The following is a 22294-nucleotide window of genomic DNA, read 5'->3' on the forward strand; positions in this document are numbered from 1 at the left end:
AGCATCTTTCCATGTGCATAAGTGATATATTTGTTTGTGGGATTCTTTTTTTTTTTTCTTTTTTTGATATTGTGCCAGTGCCTTTGGAACTTTCTAACATTGTGTAAGCTCAAACTAAAGCCTTCAACACATTTATTTTTATAGGGCAGAAACATCCCTATTTTCCCATGCCATAAAAACTGTACACCAACACTGAGGGCCAGCACTAACCTGTTATGAAAAGAGGTAGAAAAATCTTGGTTTATACTCAAGTTTGTCTGCATTGTCTGTTGAGTTGTGTGGTCAGCTCCATGCTGCTGCTGCTGTGGGTGTGTGTTGTGGCTTTTGCTGTGATGGCCAGTTAAGTGGAGTTATGTGTGTTGAAATGTAAGCAAATTGGATTCAGCAAAAATATGTTTTTTGTTTTTAGTTTCCTTCAAGGATCCTTTCGGTGGGGAATGTTAATCAGTTCTTTTTATGAATTCCTAGTTGTGGCTGTGCCCAGAGTATTTGAAAGATTTTAAAAAGCAGTGTATACTTTGAACACTCAATGTGATTACACAAATTAAAGGGCTGGAAAAAGAAGGACTCCAGGAATTAATCACACTATAAACTTCCCAAAATTTTGGCTGGATCTTTTGGAGTCTCTGACCTTTAATATAAAATTTTCTTAAGCATGCCTCATAAGTCACCGTGGGAAGATAAAGACAATGCTAAAGAAATGCCTCAAGATTTTGCTGGAGGAAGTCGCCACAGGATGTTGCACAGTGTTCTGTGTATTGTTTAAGAATTGTTTCAAATTCATTCTTTTCTAACATAACGCTGACAGAATATTGTTCTTGAGATTGGATTGGAAATTTCTGTAATATAATTAAAAACATATAATGCAAATTAAGAAATATGGAAAGGGGAAGCAAAATGGTTGTCTTTCCTCCAACACCATCCCCAAATCTCACCAACTTCCCCAATTCTTAAAGTAGTACCACATTGTAACTCATTGCAAACTTTAAGAAAGGATAAGTAGGAAATAAGGAAAGAGAGAATTAATCATCTACACCTTCAACCAAAATTTATATGCCAAGTGCCAACTATACTGCAGACATTGCTATGTCTTAGGAAAAAGACCTCAATTGCTAAGGTACATAATGATATAGACAAAATGTTATGTTGTGCAGGAGAAAGATAAACTATTTCAACTTGTATTAGGGTGGATAGGGAGGGTCCATGGGTAATGTGAGAATTCCCGGAAGAAGTTACATTTAACTGGATAAATAGGATTTCATTAGGCCAAGAAAGGCAACCATCGTTTTAAGAAGAAGGGGGAAAAAAGGCTGGGATTACTGAAAAGAGAAGTTGAGTAACATTCATACCATAACACATATATACACACAACATACTGATAAATTTCAGATAACCTTCAGACACAATTGTTTAGGGTTAATCCTTTTCCATCCAGGAAAATAAAAAGTAATGTTTTTATTGAATATTTTATTTTGGTAGTACTCTAAAGAAATGGAGTAAGAAAATTAGAAAGACTCTCTGATTTCCTCAGTAGATTATGAATGATCACATTTATTTAATTAGTTATGAGAAATAACTTTCCATCCTGAAAATTATTTATATACAAAAATTTTAAATATTAACTGTGTATCATTGTCTTATGATGGTTAATTTCTATTTAAAGTTCCCTTTAACTTTCTATTTTCATTTATTTTTTTATTTCCCCTTGGTTCAGTGTTCCTCCATAATATGATTACTTTTAGGGTCAGAAGTTGTGTTAACCATCCTAAGTACTTAACATAATACATTTTATGGAATACCTTTATAGGATCAATAAAATGATTTTAACACAAGATAAAGAATGAGTGATTTTATTATCAGATAGACATAATGGAGGAAAGACACAGTTTAAATAAACATTTTAAAAGAGTTCTATGTGCAGGTTGCTCCAGTAACTACGGGGAGGCTACAACATAGAGTATCCAAGAAAGAAATGGACTTGGGGAATTACAGGTAAATAAGTGTGTAGACTTTAAAGGGAACTAGGAAAAGTGAGATAATGATAATAACTCACATTCACTGAGTGCCTGCCATGTGCCAGGCTCTGTACTAGGCACTTTATATTATCTAATTTAATTTAATCTGAACCTACAAGTTAGGTAATATAATACTCATTATTTTACCCATTTTACAGGTGAGAACACTGAAAGGTCAGAGGAGTTACTTAATTTTCCCAGAATCATACAGTTAGTTAAGGAGCTAGCACTAACCCCAAATTTATTTTGTTCCCAAATTCTTTCTTTCTACACTGATCACCTTGCTCTTCCAACGGTAGAAGACAGATAAATCCACTTGATGATAACCTCCTCTGGAATCTGAGTCCATTTCCGTTAGTGTTTATTTGTAGAAGTTTATTTACATTTCAGCACAGTTATTTTTATAACCTGGCTTATAAAAATGGCATCACTGTTTTGTTTCACACAAGAGTCAAAAACGTTTTGCTTGACAGCTCTTCCTAATACCATTGGAAATCCCATTGGTTACTGAGGTTAATAAATTCTTGCAGGCACTTTAGAGAATAATTATAGTAAACAGCTAACAGCTGCATAGCATTTTACAGTGTTCCAAGGACACTCATTACTTTTTGTTTGTATTTTTGTTGTTGTTCTTTACAAACACAACTATCGTGGGAGGTGGTCAGGTGTTACCATCATTTCACAGATAAGCAAACTGAGGACTAATGGGGTGAAGTCATTTCACCAATATTAATCAATTGTTGAGTGTTAGGGCCAGGCCTAGAAGCAATGTTTTCTGACTTTAAATTCATTACTTTATAGACTACTCCTTTTCTTCTCATTATACCCAACACTGGAGGGATAAAAATAACTCACATTTGTGTAATACCTTCACCTTGGCTTGTTGTCCAAGAAATCTCATTTCTTATCATTTACTTTTTTATTATTTTCCTTGCCATCAGAGAATTTTCTTCAGGTCTTTCAAGGGTTGCTGTGTCCTCTCATGCCTTTAAATGTTATTCTTAAGTTGATTTCATTCTCTTTTGACAAAGTTCATGTAACGGTTGTTTTCTTTCCAACCATTAAATTATCAAGGTATCTGTCTGCCATATAAACCTTAAGGGAGAACAGATAGGAAATAAGGGGAGAAACAAAGTAGGAGGATTGATCATCTACACCTTCAATCAAAATTCATAAATCAAGTGCCAAATGCCAACTGTATTACTTATTACCTCTTCTCCTTAATTTGCCTTTGGGCTACAGAAGTAGAAATGAGAATTAAAGAATGTTAATGTTGAACTTCCAGAAACTCACCTAATCTAACCTCTTTTGGAGAAAAATTTTACCCTATCTCAATGAAGACAATTTACTGCAGAGCCTTAAAAGAATCAACATACAAGATATAATGACCACTTTGCTCTCCCACCCCCTCTCCTCCAGTGTACTGATGCTAGTGCATTGGGCTTGTAAGGTACCCTCTCAAGACTGAAATTACCAGAAGTTTTGGAAACTGTGTGAGAGAATTTCAACAAAAGGACTGAGTTGGCGCTGAAATCAGTTGATTTTTTGCAATCAAATCTGTATTTAACTCTATAAATCATTAGTATACGTATTGATAAGAACAAATGTAAATATAAATCCTATAACTTGTTTGGAGTGTTAAAAGTGAGAAAGATACAATATGCTTAGTTCTTTTAGAATGTTCTTTTTGTTTAAATCTAGGTAAACTATTTTTCTAAGCCCATCATGGAGTTCCTAGTTAATACACCTTATGCAGATTTTATACAAGCAGCAAAATGTGGTTTAAAAAAAAGCCCAGACCTGGAAGCCTGACATGTTAATGTTAGGTTTGAAACCCAGTCTTACACTTCTCTTGCTGTATGAATTTTTAGAAATCAGTTAAACTGCTGAACCTTAATTTCTTCATCTACAATTTCTCTAGCCAGAAATAGCTCTAATCAGTACTTGTGCAAAATAAATAAATAAATAGATAGATAGATAAATAAATAAATAAATAAAATAAATTTAAGAAATACTTTAATTATGCTTTTGAAACATGCTTTATTTACTTAAATTGCATCAGAAATATCTTCCAGGTCATTTCATATTCTTCTACATGATTATATTTATTGACTGCATGAAATTCTTCTGAATGGATATACCTATAATGCATTTTTCCATTCCTCTATTGGTGGACATTTATGTTGTTCCTTATTTATTTATTTCTTTATTCATTGTCATTGCAGCTCAAAGTGTGGTAAACATTCTTCAAGTTAAATATTGATTTTTTTTCTCATACTCATAAAAAATTGAGTTGCTTGGTTAAATGGAATGCAAAATTATGAAAGAAGAGATGTCTATTTATTTTTTTCTCTCTTATCTTTACTTTTGCCCTAATGCAAGAGATACACTAGAGGGAAAAATAACTTATCACAGAAGACAGAAATCAGAGTTCATATTCTTGATTTCCAAAACCACTTGTGTTACACATTAATAACGGGCTTCCTTATCAATTGGTCCTCAATCTCTGAAGAATTATAGTGTTTTCTGGGAGCCTTACACTTTTTTTCAAGACGCTGTCAAAAACACTATGGATTATTTCTAGTCCCTGGTCAAATGATTTTTAACTTGGTTTTATTAAATGTGAAATCTAGCATGAAACTTCCTCTGCATACCCTAACAATCACTGTGATTGTACACTGAGACTGCCCTCTCCACCCAGTATAACCCTATGAATAATACAGATTCCAAGTTTTGGAAATACAGCCTCACACCAGCTATGGAGCAATACTGCAAGAGTGCAATGCCGTGTCAAATTTACTCATGCAGACCCCTCAACTGGGCAGTTGAGCTGGACATTGGTTCTCCTTAAGATTGAAACATGGCATTCCTGGTTGAGTGCTCTAGACTTTGCTGTATGAGCACATTAGTGTAGATAAGCTGTTGGAAAAGGATCCTAGAGCCCCTAAAAATAAAATTTATAAACTTGTTACTGGGTTTGCTCACCATGAATAATACCAATATAGAAAATTGATTGACCTGGTGATCTATGTTCCACTCATATGCTACATTTTTATCATTGTTTTCATATATTATGTTACTAGTTCCTAGATTATTCATTCATTCAACATATATTGAGTTTTGACTATATGACAGGTGTCAGGGAAGAAGAAACTTTCTTCTACCCTTCTAGGTTCTTCTGGCTGGTCTAAGAATTAAATTGACATGAGACAGATTAATAAGAGAAAAATCAAAAGTTTAATAATATGTATACATGGGAGAGACCCAGGAAAACTAACTCATCAAAACGTCTGAAACTTTTAACTTAAATATCTTCAGCTAAAGACAAAAGAGGATGTTGGGGGTAGTGGTTTGGGACCTCAAATGTGAAGAAGGCAACTGACATGGAGAGGGGAAAGCAAATGTTTGGTAGGACGTGCAGAAACAATGGGACACAAAGAGGAATTTTAACAGACTTTCCTAGGTTTCTCCCTATCTCCTTGCCTAGTTCATATTATAGTTATCTATGGTGATTACTCCCTTCCTGGAACAGGTTCTCTATCTACATTCTTTAGGCAGTCAGGGGGAAGGTCAAAATTTCTTCCTGAGTGTTTTGGGCCTTGGTTATTTTCAGTTTGAAATAATCCACATGCCAAAGAGACATTTTGGGGTGGCAAATCTTGCTCCCATACACAGGTTATGTGCTACTCCTTTGTGGTTAAAAAGGCATCCTGGGCTTCCCTGGTGGCGCAGTGGTTGAGAGTCCGCCTGCCGATGCAGGGGACGCGGGTTTGTGCCCCGATCCGGGAAGATCCCACATGCCGCGGAGCAGCTGGGCCCGTGAGCCATGGCCGCTGAGCCTGCGCGTCCGGAGCCTGTGCTCCCCAGCGCGAGAGTCCACAACAGTGAGAGGCCCGCATACCGCAAAAAAAGACATCCTGGTCTTACTTTCACTTCCCTTGATACCAATTTCTACCACAATGAAGTCAGAAAGGGCATTCTCTAGATTGTATTTATACTAATGAAGTTACACTATAGTTAGACCTCCATGGAGTTAATGAGATCCTCGATTCACATAAACATCCCTCATAATGAAGCAGATCATCTGCTTCACATAAACATCCATCATGATATAAAAGCAGTTTAGAAACTGTGAGAGGGAAGGTTTTGATTTTATATTTGTGCACCTGTGAATTTACCCTAAGGAGAACTTCGTGCATATTCTTTTCTGATTGAGTGCTATAGTTATTGCTTGAGGTTATAGGTATATTCATATAGAAAACTATGTTAGAAAACTCCTAGAGACCCTAAGTAAATATAATTTATAAACTTGGCATTGGGTTTCCCTACCATAGATATTAAACACATAAAGTGAGTCTGGTCAAGAATGAACTACATTCTCCTCTTTCTTCTCTAGTGGACCTGAAACTCATCTCATTTATCATTTTGTAGTTGACATATATGGCTATCCATCTTCTTTTATTGAAACTGCTTTATGGTGATAACTTGCCTGAGAAAGCAGTTTTAGGTTCCCTGTAGCATGATGTAAATTAATTGGTGTGAAATGTATCAAACTATGTAGGCTGTTTAGTTTGGCCAATATATCTTTATTTTCCCCTAGTGGCATCATTAGTTCTTAAGTTGCCACTCAAGTTCTATAAACTATAAATTGTATAGTGGTTTTTGGCCAAAGAGCATCCAGTACAACTCTGGAGGCTCCTAAGGAATGTTTTGAGGCTGCTGAGTAGACAACCCCCAGTGGTAAACTTCCCCCTTCGCTGCTATATATGCCAGAGGCAGAAGTTTCAATAGTATTTCCCAAAGCACTGCTCTCATATACCTAAGGACTTGGGTTGAAGCCAGTGATCATGAGGCCCCAGCTACCTGCATAATTGGAGACCACCCTGGGGGCTCTATTTAACAATTTTATAACCCAGTAGTACCCATGTGTCCAAGGATTATTGGATTCTTTTATCCAACAACAAAAAAAATACTTATTGAGCACCTATTGTGGGTCAGGCACCTTCTTCCTAGTTAAGAATACATAAATAATAAAAATAGGAAGCTAGTAGGTAATAATAATAAGTTAATAATAGTAGTAATGACAAATATAAATAATAATAATAGTTAATAATAAGAAGAAATAATAGTCACTAACATGTATACCTTAGTCGGTTCATTCCTCTCATGAAAGTTAACTGTTCAATGAACAGAACTAGTTTCCTACCAGCTTCCCATTAGCTTACTTCATGTAAATCATGAAAGTTTTCCTTAAAGCAACACAGAGTAGGCAGGAAGAAGAGTTAAGCTTAAGCAAGAGATCTGCTTATTAAATAGTTGGGGTAAGCAGCCCTGAAGGAGGGAGAGAACAAAGGTAGAACCAGAAAGAGGGTCTAAGGACTTGACAAATTGTGTTCCAGGCAAGACTGCCATGGAGATTTCCAGTTAGAGGAATATAGTACAGAATAAGGTAATCAAAAAGATAGCTCATAATCTGGATCCAAACAATGGGCCATTTTATATATGCAGAAGATGAAGGTGGAAGGCAAGTTAAGAGAACCTAAAGATAAGAGGACATGATAGGATCAGTAGCTACTATATTAATTCATATTTGATGATAATGCCAAGAACTTGGTTAATGAGATAGAGGAAGCAAAGGAGGAAGAGTACAACTTTTAGCACCAGTATATTTACATATAGGCTACAGTATTTTTGAGCTAAGTTTACTGGAAGAGTTGATAGTAGAAAAATAAACTTCAGACTGTCTCAATTAGGAATTGAAAGTTATATAATAGTTAATAAATTATTTTACATTATCACTTCTATTTTATTTGACAGTATATGAAATGGAAGTTTTACTCAACTATGACAAAAAATTGTAGCTGAGTAAAGCAAGAAGATGGGGAATATTTGTGTATGCTTGTGTACGTTACAATACTTGTCAAGTACTTGAAGACAGTCAACTATCAATCTCAGTATTGATCTCAATTACCTCCCTGAGTTAAATAGAATTTAATAGTATTACATACAGTTAAATAGAATTTCATCAATAGCCTGAGGACAATACGTTTGCATATTCTTTTTATAAATGTGTTTTACATAGCTAGGAAAAATATAAATGGAACTTAAATTGATAAAGATTGGGATTATGTCTAAATTTAATTTCCACTAAAAATACATTCATATGTTTAATTATATCTAGATATGAAATCACTTACTAAGCAGCCCCATATCATCATCAAGCCATCTCATTTGCTGTTATCCATTCTGAAGCCACGTGTCCCATTGTATGTGTTCATTAGCATTCCTTTATGAAACACTTTTCAGAAAAGAAAGCCATTTTTATATTTATGACCAGCCATGGGTGTGAATTTTACTTTTCCATAATTTATGCTAGTACTTGGAGGCAATAACTCTAAAATGAGTGATTTAAAATAGCTAGACAATAGACATCTTTATCTGAATTGCATACATGTTTATAGACTTAGATATATCTTGTTTATAAACAAACACCCTGCTGTGTTTTCTTAAGTGTTTGGCAGGTACCATAAGGCAAGCCCAGACTGGGCAAAATCCCATATCTTCTGCATTGTGCATCACATTTTGATTGCTGTTTTTGTCACTGTTGTTTTCCGACGTCCAGAAGTTACCATTATTAAAATAAGCTTGTGGTCATTACTGGAAGTTTAAAACACCATTTCTAAATTGCACTGACTATTATTTCTGGAGAATAAAAGATCAGCCGTCATTTTTTTGGTTCATCAATTCATTCCTATTTACTTATTTTGGTGTTAAAGATTTTTCTTTCTATTTCATCAGCAATAGAAAAATTACTCGATAGACATGGCTGATGTAAACAGGGATAGCAAGCACCCATTATCAAGACTGTTCACTTGAAATATACATATTAATATCTAGGAGGAACATACTTCCAACAGCAGAAAGAAAAGACTATTGGGAAGTCTTTATCTTTTCTAATTCTAAAAGTCTTCAAAGGACTTTTGGGAGACATTGAAAATGATGAATTTTTGGAGTCTCAAAATTGAAAAGGGATTTAGAGGCATCAATTTCCCCAGGTCCAATCCCCAGCCATTGCATGAATCTCCTCTGTAGACTCAATGACAAGTATGCCTCCAGCATTTGCTGGCCTGTAGGTTCCAGAGACGTGGTACCTTTAGAACGCAGGGGTAGTCAATTCCATTTTTTAGAATTTCATTCCTTGTTTTTAGAATAATCTACTTTTTGGTAACTTCGGAGTATTGATCTTAGTTCTGTCTCCTGGAGCTAGGCAGAATAATACAAACATTCCAGTAGATCTAGACATCTGTTGAATTACTTGAAGGTGTAATTATATCTCCTCTCAAGTTTTGTTTTTATTTCCATTAGTTAAAATCTAGTTCACCGTTTTTCTGTATGGTTCAACTATCCATATCCCATATCTCAAAATAACCAGGGGCTTGGAAAATGCAGATTCCTTGACCTTATCCCAGATAAACTGTGTTAGAATCTCTCTCTCTCTCTCTCACTGTTGACAAGCGCTTCAGAATTCAGTTTAAGAACCATGATCTAGGTAGCAGCCGGACTTCTCCTTACCAAAGATCGGTGGTTCTCACTTCTTCACTTTAGCTGCAGCAGAATCATTTGGAGAACTTCTCATAACACAGATAGCTAGACCTCACCTCTCAGAAAGGCTAATTAAGTAGTTTTCTGGTAAGATCCAAGAATTTTAATTTTTTAAAAATTCTCAAGTGATACTGATACTACCAGTTTGGAGACCACACTTTGAAAACCACTGCCCTAGCCTAACAGATTCCCTCCACTCTCCCCACTGATAGGTGCCAAGGGCACACCTAGTGTCACATCTGAGAGGCTACTCTCCAGTTATGCTCACACATTTTTGCAAGCAGCATTTGAATTACATGGATGAGTCAACTGTGTTTGTTCCCATAGCTGTTTACCATAATTGAACTTGTAGTAATTACATAATTTATGTAAATGTCATATAAGCTGCTGAAATTTGAGTATGAAAAGAAAAAGATATTTCTATGAAAACTAAGCTGAACACTTAACAAGACTTAATAAACTTGCCTTAAAATTGCAATCAAATTAAATCTGAGTGAGCCTTGCATTGGGAAAGTGGGCTTCTAATGTTTTCTCATTCAATAATCTCATGTTCTTTTACCACCTTAATTGCTCACCTCCTATATCCACCCCAGTTCATCAGTAGTCCTCCAAAACTGATAACTGAACACAATACTTGAGAAGTAACCGAACCAGCATAGATTGGAAATATTATCTGCCCAACAGGAAAGAAAGAACATATATAACTTTTACAATCCAGTCCGAGCATTGTATCAGCTTCCCCACCCCAGCTCCCAGTCACAGCAGCCATATCAAATTGTAGGGTCATTTGGGGCTTAAAATTTTTTTTTAATCTAGAATTTTTTTTCTTGTGAGCTCAGATTACGTCTCCCCAATCTTCTCTTTTACTGCTAGATTGGTTTATTGTTTGTTTATTAATTTTCATGTAAGTTTGGTTATCCTTCTTTCCATTAAGTTTTATCTTGTAAGTTATAGCCTTACATAATTTTTTGGAGTATCTCTTTGTTACCCTGTCTTTTAACTAAGATTAGCAAATTGGCATCATACATTCATTTTAGCAGAATTCCATCAGTTTAATAATGCAAATTATTGATTAAAATGCCATAAAGTACAGAGAGGAAGACAGAGTTCCACTACTCCAAAAATTAGCACACCTTGAAGGTAGTTGTTTATTTAGTTATGAACCTCACCTTTTTCTGTGTCATCCACAGAATACCATGAAAGACTGCTAAATGCCTTACTTAGTCCAAGAACCTTTGTTTAAAGCAACTTCCTCTCCTCAAGTCTGGTAAACTCTTTTTAAAAATGAGTAAACGAGCGTGTACATGACAAAGATCTAATATGGTTTATATGGGGAGTTCTTATCAAAAAAATAATCAGAAGAGCACTACGTCATTAGAAAAATGAGCAAAGGTCTTCAACAGTTTTTTTTTCTTTTTTCGGTATGCGGTCCTCTCACTGTTGTGGCCTCTCCCACTGCGGAGCACAGGCTCCGGACGCGCAGGCTCAGCGGCCATGGCTCACGGGCCCAGCCGCTCCGCAGCATGTGGGATCTTCCCCGACCGGGGCACGAACCCGCGTCCCCTGCATCGGCAGGTGGACTCTCAACCACTGCACCACCAGGGAAACCCTATACAAACTGTACTTGTGTACATTTATATGTGTGTAGGACTAAAATAACATTTCAGAAACAATACATTCCCTTAATATGTGCAACGCACCCTGATATATTTTGATTTATTCTATGATATGTAATTTTTTCCTTAATGTTGGTAGCATCTTTCTAAATTGATTTCCTTTCCCACTAATGTCATGAATTTCAACAAAACATTGTTTTAGAAGAAATATATGTTACATGGGTAATTGATCAAAATAGGATCATTTTAATAAGCATGTTACTCATAATAAGCCATAATACTATGCACAATATAATATCAGTTTTGTAAAAAAAAATAAATAAAATAACATTTTTGTATAAAAAGTAAAATGATATATTAGCATGTAAATAACTGTATTTTGGGTAAAGTTTATTTCTCTTTATATTTTTCTATGTTTTCCTCATTTTCTCTAATGGATATACACTTTTTATTTCAGGAAACTATTCTTAACTAAGGAAATGAAAGTATTTGGCTTTACTTTTTCTATCTCAAACCACACAGGGAGCTAGTAATAAGTGCTTACATATAAATGTATTCATAAACCATCTCTTTTAAGTACATAATAACAGAATTTTTTCCAGCGTTCAACATTAAATATACCAGCCTCCAAACTAGCTACAGAATCCCCTTCCTTTCTTTCTTCCTCCTTTCCTTCCTTTCTTTCTTAAATCTCAATAATTGAGCTTTCTTTAATTGTATTGAAACTCACACTTTTCAGTTTTGCTAAAATTATCCACGGTGATTCAGTAAACTCACCTGCAAATTAACCTAGGAGGCATGGTTTCATTTAAAGCAGGGAAGGTCTTTCCAAACCCCTAGCCTAGTTCATTTCCTTCTTAACACATTCCCAGTTAGTTTCATTGATATGAACAACCAGGGCAAAATAAGAGTTGAAAAGACCCAAATTCCGCTACTTAATTATTTAATAGGGTGTGACCAAGTGCTCCCATTTCTCATCCTACCTTGCCTCTCCTCCCCCAAGATAAAAGTTACTTGTCCCAATACATTTGAATCTCGTTGCCCTGGTTTCTAGAAGCTTATTCTTAAAATGTGATTTCCAGCCAAGGAACTCAGCTCATGCAAAGCAAGCACATATTTGGGGACTTCTATAATATTAATATTGTTTAACAGGTATCAATTGCTTCACCAAGCCAGGTAACTTAGAGAATTGTACAAAATAGCATGTACAAAAAATGTACAAGTACTGGCAAAGAGTCCAGAGAGGGAAACTGCAGAAGAACTTAAGGGGCAATTAGAAGACTTCAGCCAAAACCTGAGTAAGAAGTTTCACTGAAGACTGAGTAGAACCTGAGCTGAGAGAGTAACAAGTGCAAAAGCCAGCCAAAGAACCATTCTGTGAAGTGACAGTAGGTAGTTTGAAAGGCCAGGGAAACCAGGTTATGAAGGATTTTGAAACCCAGGCAAAGACATTTATATTTTTTAAGTGAAACCAGGGCAATTTTCAGTATGAGAGTAAAAGAGTAAACAGATAACATCCGTTAGTTCAACCTGTTTTAAGAGCATACATGTCCTATCTCTAGTCCAACAGCATCTCATTACCACCAAACAGTCAGCTCTTTTTATTACACAGCTGTGGGGCTGAGCACAGGTTAGACAACTGGGTCATATACACCAGTAGAAAGTCAATGACAAGATTTGCCCTCTCTTGGTCTCAGCCTCTCACTGTGGCCTCTGGAGCCTACATGGCATTCTAGAATATACTTCTAAGTCTACAGCAACATGTGGGAAAGACTAGGAGGCAATGATAAGAAACACACAAGTAGGAATTATAAGAGTTAAGATGTTAACATCTTTTTTAATCCAAAAAATGCTGATAATTTCCTATTCTTCTCTTTAAGCTCTTTCATGCCTATCTTCTAAAAATCCATCCCTTCATTTATTGTTGGTTTGTTTAGTGTCCTGTAGACTCAGAAAGACTGCTGTATGTCTTTATGACAGTAATAAAACAAATAGTTGGTCACTCAAGCAAATATAGCTTCTCTCTACTTCCTTTATGGATTAGTGTCTGCAGGAAAGGAGTGTGGAAATTTGCCTCCATCTCAAGGCTCTCAGACTGGAGCTAAGAGCCTGATCTTTATGTCCATTTCTATTGGCTCACAGCTCTTTGTCAACTTTATGTTATCACTTTAAGACCAAGAAAGATGTTAAAAATCAGGTGAAATTCATAACTTTTGATAGTTAACTTGAGAAGGCAAAGAACCAGCAATAGGTAGTTTTGTTTGGGGGAGTTTTATTTTCCTAATTATAACAAAATCTCTATGCAACATTTAAGATAGGAAGGAATTGGTTTGGTGGAGATGAAATTTTATTGAGACACTAGAAAACCTTCTTTGTTTATGTGGTAGCTGTATTGTAGAGTAGCCAGAGGCTCTGTCTTCACTTAAGTGCCAGTTAAAGTCAGATTAATTTTGTCCTAAAATTGATCATGTGCTTCTTTTGCTAGCATACTGTCCATTAACTAGATATTACAAAATCTCATAGGATCTTGAGTTTTTATTTTGTTTTGTTTTGAGTTTCTGTCTTTGTCTTTCTCTATGGATTTCCATTTACAATATAATCTATTTCCTTTATTTTTTATAATTTTTATTTTATATTGGAGTATAGTTGATTAACAATGTTCTGTTAGTCTCAGGTGTACAGCAAAGTGATTCAGTTATACATTATATGTATCTATTCTTTTTCAAATTCTTTTCCTTTAGAAAAGAAAGGGTATAAATCATATAACACAAATGTAGTCATTTGGTTAAAAATAATTATTATTCATATGGAATTCAGTTGTAAGCAATTTGGTAAAAGCTGCTATTGGTAAGGGATTTTTAGCCCTTTTAGTTTCTAGAATTAAGATTTTAGAACTTAACTATGAAAATTTCCAAAAAAAAAAAAAAAAACCAGAAAATTTCCCAGATTCTTCAACTTAGAAAAATTATGAAAAGATAATTAGCAGAATTATCTTTCAAGGTGATTTCATACAGCCTCCAAGGAACCTCACTGAAAAGGATTGTTACAAAATATCTGATGTGCAATTATATTATTTCCTACCCTCAAGAAAGGATTAGTGTTCTTTTTAAGATTTTCCAGTAGAGTGAGCAACTGGTATTTCTTTGTGCACTAGAGAGCACCTAGGTATTTTTCTTTCCAGTATGTGAAAAAGGCAAGATTTGCACAGGGCTTACAGATAGATCCAAGTAATCTAGGTCTTCAAATCTAGATGACTCACTTGGGTGTCCATGCTATTTACTTTGACCCCTGAGTGGGGCACTTAAGTTCTTTTTACTATTAGTTACACCCAAATTTGCCTTTTAATTGTCTCAATACACAGAACAAATACCCTTATTACATATTTGGTGAGTCCATATCTCACAAGTGTTTCATTGTGTGGCTATGTTAAGATGTATACATGTGTTCTCCCATTTCTGTTCATCTGTTTTCCTATTATCACAAACCCGAGGTTTACTGTAGGCCTCATTCCATGAATGAGTGTTTTTAAATTATCTCCTGGGACAACAGCTTATCAAGCTAAACTTTTACCTCCCCCCCTTTTAATGAAGCCTATACCAGGACAAATACTAATAGCTTCAGGGATATTTGGGGGGAAAAAGTAGAAAGAGAACAATGTTACTATTTGTTACATTTACAAAGATGACACAGTTTCCACCCATCCAAATGAAAAATGACTCTGAGTTGCAAATGGCTTCCTATTTCAATGTAACTATGCTATTCATCTTCTCAATAGTTTGAACCAAATTACATTAATCTGTAGTTTTAAAATAAATAGTTTTATATTAACATCTTTATCCTCCTCCTCAACTGTATAAGAATTCACTCTTATGCTTCAACCAGTATATGGTTCTCGCCATCTCACAAATGGCACTAGAAACAGTAAGCACTTTTTAAAAATACGTTAGCCTCAGAATGAATATATATGCACACATGTTAATAACATAAAACAGTAGTAAATATATGAAATAATATAGTCTCCAAGTATAGAAAAGTAGTTTTTCTATTCCAACATTATTTGATTAACCTATTGCTCAGGTTTGGAGTGTTAAAAGTAGTATAATTTCAGCTTCCAATGCATGAGAAATTTTCTGCTCTTCTCAGAGTCAGAATTGTGACTTTGGGTCTCAGTGTCCTAATGAGAAAGAATAATAATAATAGTAATAATATAATAAGGTAATAGGTAACATAAACTGAGTATACAGAATGTTCTGAGAACAGTTTTAAGTAATTTACTTGTATTATTCTTCACAACAAGCTTTAAAAATAGGTACTACTATTATCCCCATTGTATGAATGAGGAAACAGGCACAGAAGTGGTGGCAAGAAGAAACAAAGCATATTTTGTTTATAAGGCCAACGTAAAGTAGGGTGTCCTATTAAAAATCTTTGTTTTCTTTCATATTTTTCTTCCCATAGAGTGATTAGAGCATAGCTAAGTGGGAAAGATCTTTGCTAAACTTTGGCTCTTTTACTATCAGTTGCTAAAAACTAAGTTTTGAACCCTTTCTCCAATTAAAAGAGATGATGCTTCGTTTTCATCACTGCTGTTCAAGTATACAAAAAGGCCTTTTCGGTTACTGTACAGTATGTAAAGAAAGCTTGATTTTGGAATTATTAACAATTTCTTAAATATATCATTCTTTTCCCAAAATATGGTCATGAATGCTGATTCCTCTCCCCAAACCATACCACCCATTTATCAAACTCTGAGCCACATTAGGTGGTAAATCAAGACTATTGCTATGACTAAGTTATTACTAAATATTATATTTCTTAAAAAATCTTTTGATTTTTCCATTATTATTTTATCCTCTGAGAAGTACAAATTCCATCTATTTTTATACTAGAACATACAATGAGGGATAAAACAGAAATAACCAATTAATGATCTGCTATTCTGATCAGAAATTTAAAATTTCTTACCTCTCTAGAGTATTTGTAATTTACAGGGACAGTTTTGATTATCAAGGTTTTCAGAAAACGAATATGTATAGTAGGTATTAACATAAAATGTAGAATCAGAATATATGGGATTTTTCTGGGATTGGGGTTGGAAGAAATCAAGTGGAAAAGGAAGGTGTATACAGTTTGGAGTACAGAACAAATAGACTTTTATCTTTAGATGTATAATTGGCACTGGTTGTTTGTTTTTCCATTACCATATAGGTTAGGGGATAGACTCAATCTTGAGTTTCCAGCAATCTCACCCTCAAAAATCATTTTATTTAATTAAATCATACCCTCTGCATACCTAGATATTTATAAATGCAACACTAATTTCAGCAGTGGAACAAGAATGCATTCACATTGCAGAGCAGCTTCCTAAGGTTTGTTGTAACATGTTTATAACCAGTTGCAAACCTAGGTGTTGCATCATCGCTAAGCCTCAGTGGAACATTTTGGACATGTTTTATGATTTGCTGATTTGTGCTGTGAACCCATCAGTCTGTTTGCAGTGGGGAGGAAGTGGGTGGGAGGGGTGGGAGGATGGAAGAAGGGAGGATCATTTTGTTTGATGTGTTGGTGGAGGGAGGGAGGGAACTTGGTCATGAAGTTTGAACTAAGATGCACCTAAAGGGTTCCATTTTGACCCTTGCACAAAATCAGCTGCAATAAATAGATGCTACTCATAAGCAGGTTTTCAGTGATCATATTGTTTTTTTTTCTTGTTTATATTTTTTTCTCAGGGGAAATCTCTCACGTCAAAGAGGTTAACAAGCCTCGTTCAGTCTTATTAAAAGGATCATCTTGTAGCATGAAAGTGAACTGGAGTCATTGCATATACTTTGTAGTTCTTTGTTGTTACCTGCAGCAGAGGACATTAGACCAAGATGTTGCATGAGCAAAGGACCTGAATTGTTCTTTCTTTGTGTACATTAAGGCACTGCCATCTCCAAGGGACTCTACCATCTCAATGCCTCCATTTCAAAATGTCTGCTAACTTCCTCCTTGTACTAAGCTGGATCTGTGTCTTTTCCTTTTTTAACGATTCAAGTGAAGTAAATCTTTCCCCCCCCCCTTTCTCTCTATCTTAAAGCTTCTTCTAGACACACAGTTCACTAAAAATTCAGTCACAAACTGGAAGAATTGTAAAAGGAAAAAAAGCATATATCAATAAGTATACATACAGCTTCACATTTATTAAATAAATTAGCACAGAAAGTTTCATTTCACCAATATATCACAGTCAGAAACAAGCTTATGTCTTTGTCTGTTGTCTGTATATTCTTGGTTAATGTTTCTCGCATTTATTTTTATACCATATTTAAATGAAACACCTTTTACTCGAAATGTATTAAAGTTGATCCCTTCTCTGTAAATTTGTGAATGTTTATATTGTTGTTTTATCTTTCATTAAAAGATGCATAATCTCGTTGCTTTTGTAACTTTTGACTTCTGTGCTAATTGAAAATGAAAATGCTGAGAAAGCATCAACAAATGTAGTCACAATGTAAGCTCTCACCCTGGAAGTTTATTTCAGGGTTTCAAGACAAGCTTGGATGGTGCAGCAGCCAGGAGCAGACTGAAAGTGATTCATCTGGGAGCTCACCCAGGATCAGGTAGATGCTTTTGCTCCCCTGGGAAACAACACAAATTGGCCTTCCACATTTTCAGAGCTATTTATGAGGTCTTTCTAATTATGAATATGCATCTCTGTGTTTTACAAATGCATATTTTATTAGAATTATGTTTTAGTGTGACTTTTCAACTCAGGAACAGATTCTTTTCTTTAAGTATAATTCTAAACTGCCTAGATTGGTGGCTCTTAACTCTGGTGCTTACAAATTCCTTTGAGAACATGATGGTAATTACTAACATTTAGTGAGTGCTTACTAAGTACCTACCACTGTATTATGGGCTTCACATGCCCATAAAATCCTCACATTTAATCCACACAGCAGGCCTATAAGATTATTTCTGCAATTTTGAGAATATTGAAGCAGAGAAAGGTTAAGTAACTTGTTCAGAGTCACACAGCCTAGTAGTGGGTTGGGATACAAATCCAGATGAAGGACTCTAGAGCCCACTGTACTACGCTGATCCACTATACCACACAAATTCTTTTGGTAAAAGTTAAGTGAAAATCCATACACACTCTCACATAGGAAATATTTGCACTGAATTTTAAGACATTCATAGAATACCCTCTGAAATTCATCCAAGGACCCCAGGTAAGAAACCTGACTGCCTTTAAGGGTTGGATCAGTGACACAGAAGGTCACCCAGCCAAGAGACAGGCCTAATCTGTTTGCTTTTGCGTCCACCAAAGGATTGGAGAATCTGGTTATTTAAAAAAGAAAAAGAGATCGAGTTATTAATGGCTATTAATTACTGTGAGTAAATTTAAATTCCAAAAAGTTTACCAATATTGATGCAAAATCAATAGTGGAGCTTGTTGGCTACTTTATAAACTGCCGCAAGATGGAAGAGACTTATATATAGGCTATAATCTGAACACTGTGAATAATTTAAGAAAGATTTAATTATATGCCCATATGGCTTTTTAAGAACAATACATAAAATGCAAATAAACCTAAGTTTATAGATGTTCTCCCTTAAAAACACTTAAGTCAGGACAGCTTTGAGCACTGAAGCTAAATTGAAACCCTATCTAAAGGAAACATTGTTTGAAAGAAAACAGTAACCCTTTTAGAAGAACATGATGCATAAACAATAAGCCTTGCACAAATATGATTGGTCATTTTGGAGACTATTTTTCAAAAACCATTCTTACTAATTCCAAATCATAGAATTGGATTTATACAGAAATGAAAGGCATATGAATGACAATAGAGGGCAAAGAAGTGAAACCCTCAGGCAAGTATCCCTAAGTCAGGAGCTCCCAGTAAAATTGTGAGTCAGTTTCTACGTTCAAGTACATAAAAGTTTTAAGTGGCCTAATGACTCATTTTACTGTGGTTTAGACAAGACTCAGGTTACAAAACAGTGGTATTTCAGGAAAAGCACTTGGAAAAGTTATGGAATTCCTTGCACCTAACTCAAATAAGCATGGGGCAACTGTCTCCCACCCCACCTTGGGACAATTTTATCTATAAGGCATAGAATAAAAATCTCTCTAGTTTCTAATGAATAAAATGGTTTCTAAGAAGTCTTTTTCTACCTTAAAGCAATTTAAAAAGTTATTCACCAAAGCAGTGACCCAGAGTTCCTACACTTACACCGCAAAGCTATGTAATATAGCCTCTAAATCGCATCAACTGCTTCTTTCCTTTGCTGTGTATGTTACAGTAATGTTTTTGGTGGATCTCCAAAGGAATTTCTGCTTGAATCAGAGTAATAGAAAGGTAGTCAGCAACCTTAACTAAGCCGTCTCCTGTCAGATGCCAGGAAAATAAATGAAGGCAGAAACCTTCCCTCTTCATTATTGCAAGTGTGTGAGTTGATCTTGCGACTTAGGAGTAAAGTTCTCAATTCTCTTTGTAGATATACGATGGTTTATTAATAATTTTGGTCTATGGGGAAAGGCAACTCTTGGCTACCAGCATGAATTTAGTCCAGCTACATGCACTGATCATCTCACATATGATTTTTGTGTTCTTAGATACATACTTGAAAGAGCACATTGAAATATTCCATGGTTTTACTATTCCCCGTCACTATCTCTCCTAGCTGGACAGGAGACCAAAGCCAAGTGCTGAATCAGGATACCAGAGACCAAGGGAAAGGTATAGAGAACAGTGAGGTGTGATGGTGGGTTGAGAACCAACCAGATAAAGTCAATGAAGAATTAGGACCAAATGGGTGACCAAAAACTGAAATTGATAAGTCAAGGAAACTATGTCTTGAACAAGTGGATTCTGGAAATTATAGCTCTGCAATATAGAAATGGGACTTTTCAGAGAGCATCAATAGCCTCACCTGTGTATAGAAAAGAAACTTTTGCGGGAACCTAGCCAGTATGAGCTAGAGGTGGTTGATGATTATTATAATGTAGCAGAGATGAAATTACCTATCTTTCTCAGTTCAGGGTATTCAAAGGAATCTTTGGCCCCAAAGTACAAGAATAAAAACTTCTCCCTCTCTCACACTCTAAATTTCCAGAGGTCTCCTGGGATAACACAGGGAAGTGGGTATTTAGTAACTAAAATATTCAGTTTTGTTATTATTATTTTATAGAAAATACACATTTAGTTAACTAATTTTTAATAATTTCTTTGCTTACCATTCTTCTTTTTTGCATATATTCTTCACACTTCTTCTTTTTCTCTTGACAGAGACCATTCTCTATCAAGAAGTAAACTTGGAAGTTGAAAAGTAGAAGGGAGTAGAAGGAAACAAAATATTTTAACTTTGTCTTATTTTTGAGAACTGAAGTACAGAATAGCTTTATATTTAGCTAGAAAAAATACATTTAAAATTTTAACTATGTACTTATACAATATACAATATGAATATTGAAATGAAAAATACCGCTTCTAAAATATATGATAGGGAAATGATGAAAAAAGAATACTAGATCTATACAGTTGGAAATACAAAAGGGGAAGGTAAGTAAGAGCGTATTAAATGGCAAACACAAAATAACGTGGAAGAAATAAATTCAAATATTTTAGTAATTAAAATGCAGGAGATGATTTAAAATCATCTTTTAGAAATTCTCAGATTAGACTAAAAGTGCATCTGGGCATAGTTTATAAGAGACACCTAAAACAATACTACCCAAAGTTCTAATCCAAGGTGGCAGTGTGGGAAGATTCTGAACTCACCTTTTCTCATGGATGCAACATATCAACATCTGCATGTAAAGAAATTCCTCCTGACAGCTAATTGAACAGCATCTGTACAACAAAAATGATAGAGACGTTTGTAGGAGGGGTGTACCCATAGAGATGGGTAAGAGAAATGGAGACACAGTATGTTTTGCCAAAAGTTTTACTTTCGTTTTAGGTTCGAAGGATTCGTTTACAAGAAGACACCACTCGTCACACAAATGACAATTTCAACTTAATTTTAATAGAAAATCATTAAAAATAAAGAAACAGAAATGAAAAGGGAAAGAAAAGTAAAAGCATGTACACCACCAAATTGGGCCAACACCTACACCCAGACTCCAACAGAGCTGGGAAGTCCCAAAAACAGTAATCTGGAGTCCCAGCTGGGAAAAGTCCCAGGCAGTGTGTCCACTCTGCAGGTGAGACTTCAAATTGCAGTTTAGAGGAGTCCCGCTTATAATACCAGGCTGCAAAGTGATATCATCAGTTTGCATGCAAATATGCAGCTCTGAGTTTCTTCAGCAATGCTGTTTATCTCATTTTGTGTATTATAAGAAGTTCTAGACCCCCGGGAACTTGCCAGGTCCCCAAGGCTCAAGAAATTCCATGATCCACTCCCATCTTTTTTTTTTTTAATTTTATTTATTTTTATTTATTTTTGGCTGCTTTGGGTCTTCATTGCTGTGCGGGCTTTCTCTAGTTGTGGAGAGTTGGGGCTACTCTTCATTGCAGAGTGTGTGCTTCTCATTGTGGTGGCTTCTCTTGTTGCAGAGCATGGGCTCTAGGCATGCGGGCTTCAGTAGTTGTGGCACGCAGGCTCAGTAGTTGAGGCACGTGGGCTCAGTTGCTCTGAGGCATGTGGGATATTCCCAAACAAGGGATTGAACCCATGTCTCCTGCATTGGCAGGCAGATTCCCAACCACTGCACCACCAGGGAAGTCCCCCTTCTTTATCTTAAGTGCCTCTGGACTTGCTGGCGGCAGCTCACAAGCAGGCACATAGTCCAGGCAAGGTCACTAATCAGTTAGAGGCCTAATGTTGCCTCTGAAGCCTGAACAAGTCTGCTTCCATTTCAAACCTCCTAACACAGTATTGACAGGAACCCCACCCCCAACACTGTGACATGCAGTAGGGAAGCATATCACTGAAGGGCAGGCGCATAGACTTGCTTGCCCTGGGGCACAATGGAGAAACACTGGTTTAAAGGGCACCTAGACTATATGTGAGGGAAATTCACTTACCAACCCTAGAACTTCTGCCAAACGGGAAGGACACTGCTGAAAC

The 22294-nt window shown here is 35.7% G+C and overlaps 1 protein-coding gene across 1 annotated transcript in view; it reads left to right on the top strand.

Moving 5' to 3' along the window:
• RGS7 (regulator of G protein signaling 7) overlaps positions 1 to 1509 on the top strand; it is a 545100-nt gene extending 543591 nt beyond the window's left edge. Inside the window, exon 16 of the mRNA XM_027122480.1 lies at positions 145 to 1509. Coding sequence (XP_026978281.1) covers positions 145 to 219 — 75 coding nt within the window. The 3' untranslated portion in view covers positions 220 to 1509. The remainder of the gene's footprint in view (positions 1 to 144) is intronic.
• Positions 1510 to 22294: the final 20785 nt, after the last annotated feature.

Source organism: Aethalodelphis obliquidens, unplaced genomic scaffold (genome assembly GCF_003676395.1).
Source record: "Aethalodelphis obliquidens isolate GAN/ISIS:26980383/991018 unplaced genomic scaffold, ASM367639v1 scaffold24, whole genome shotgun sequence".
In the NCBI taxonomy this organism is placed as follows: domain Eukaryota; kingdom Metazoa; phylum Chordata; class Mammalia; order Artiodactyla; family Delphinidae; genus Aethalodelphis; species Aethalodelphis obliquidens.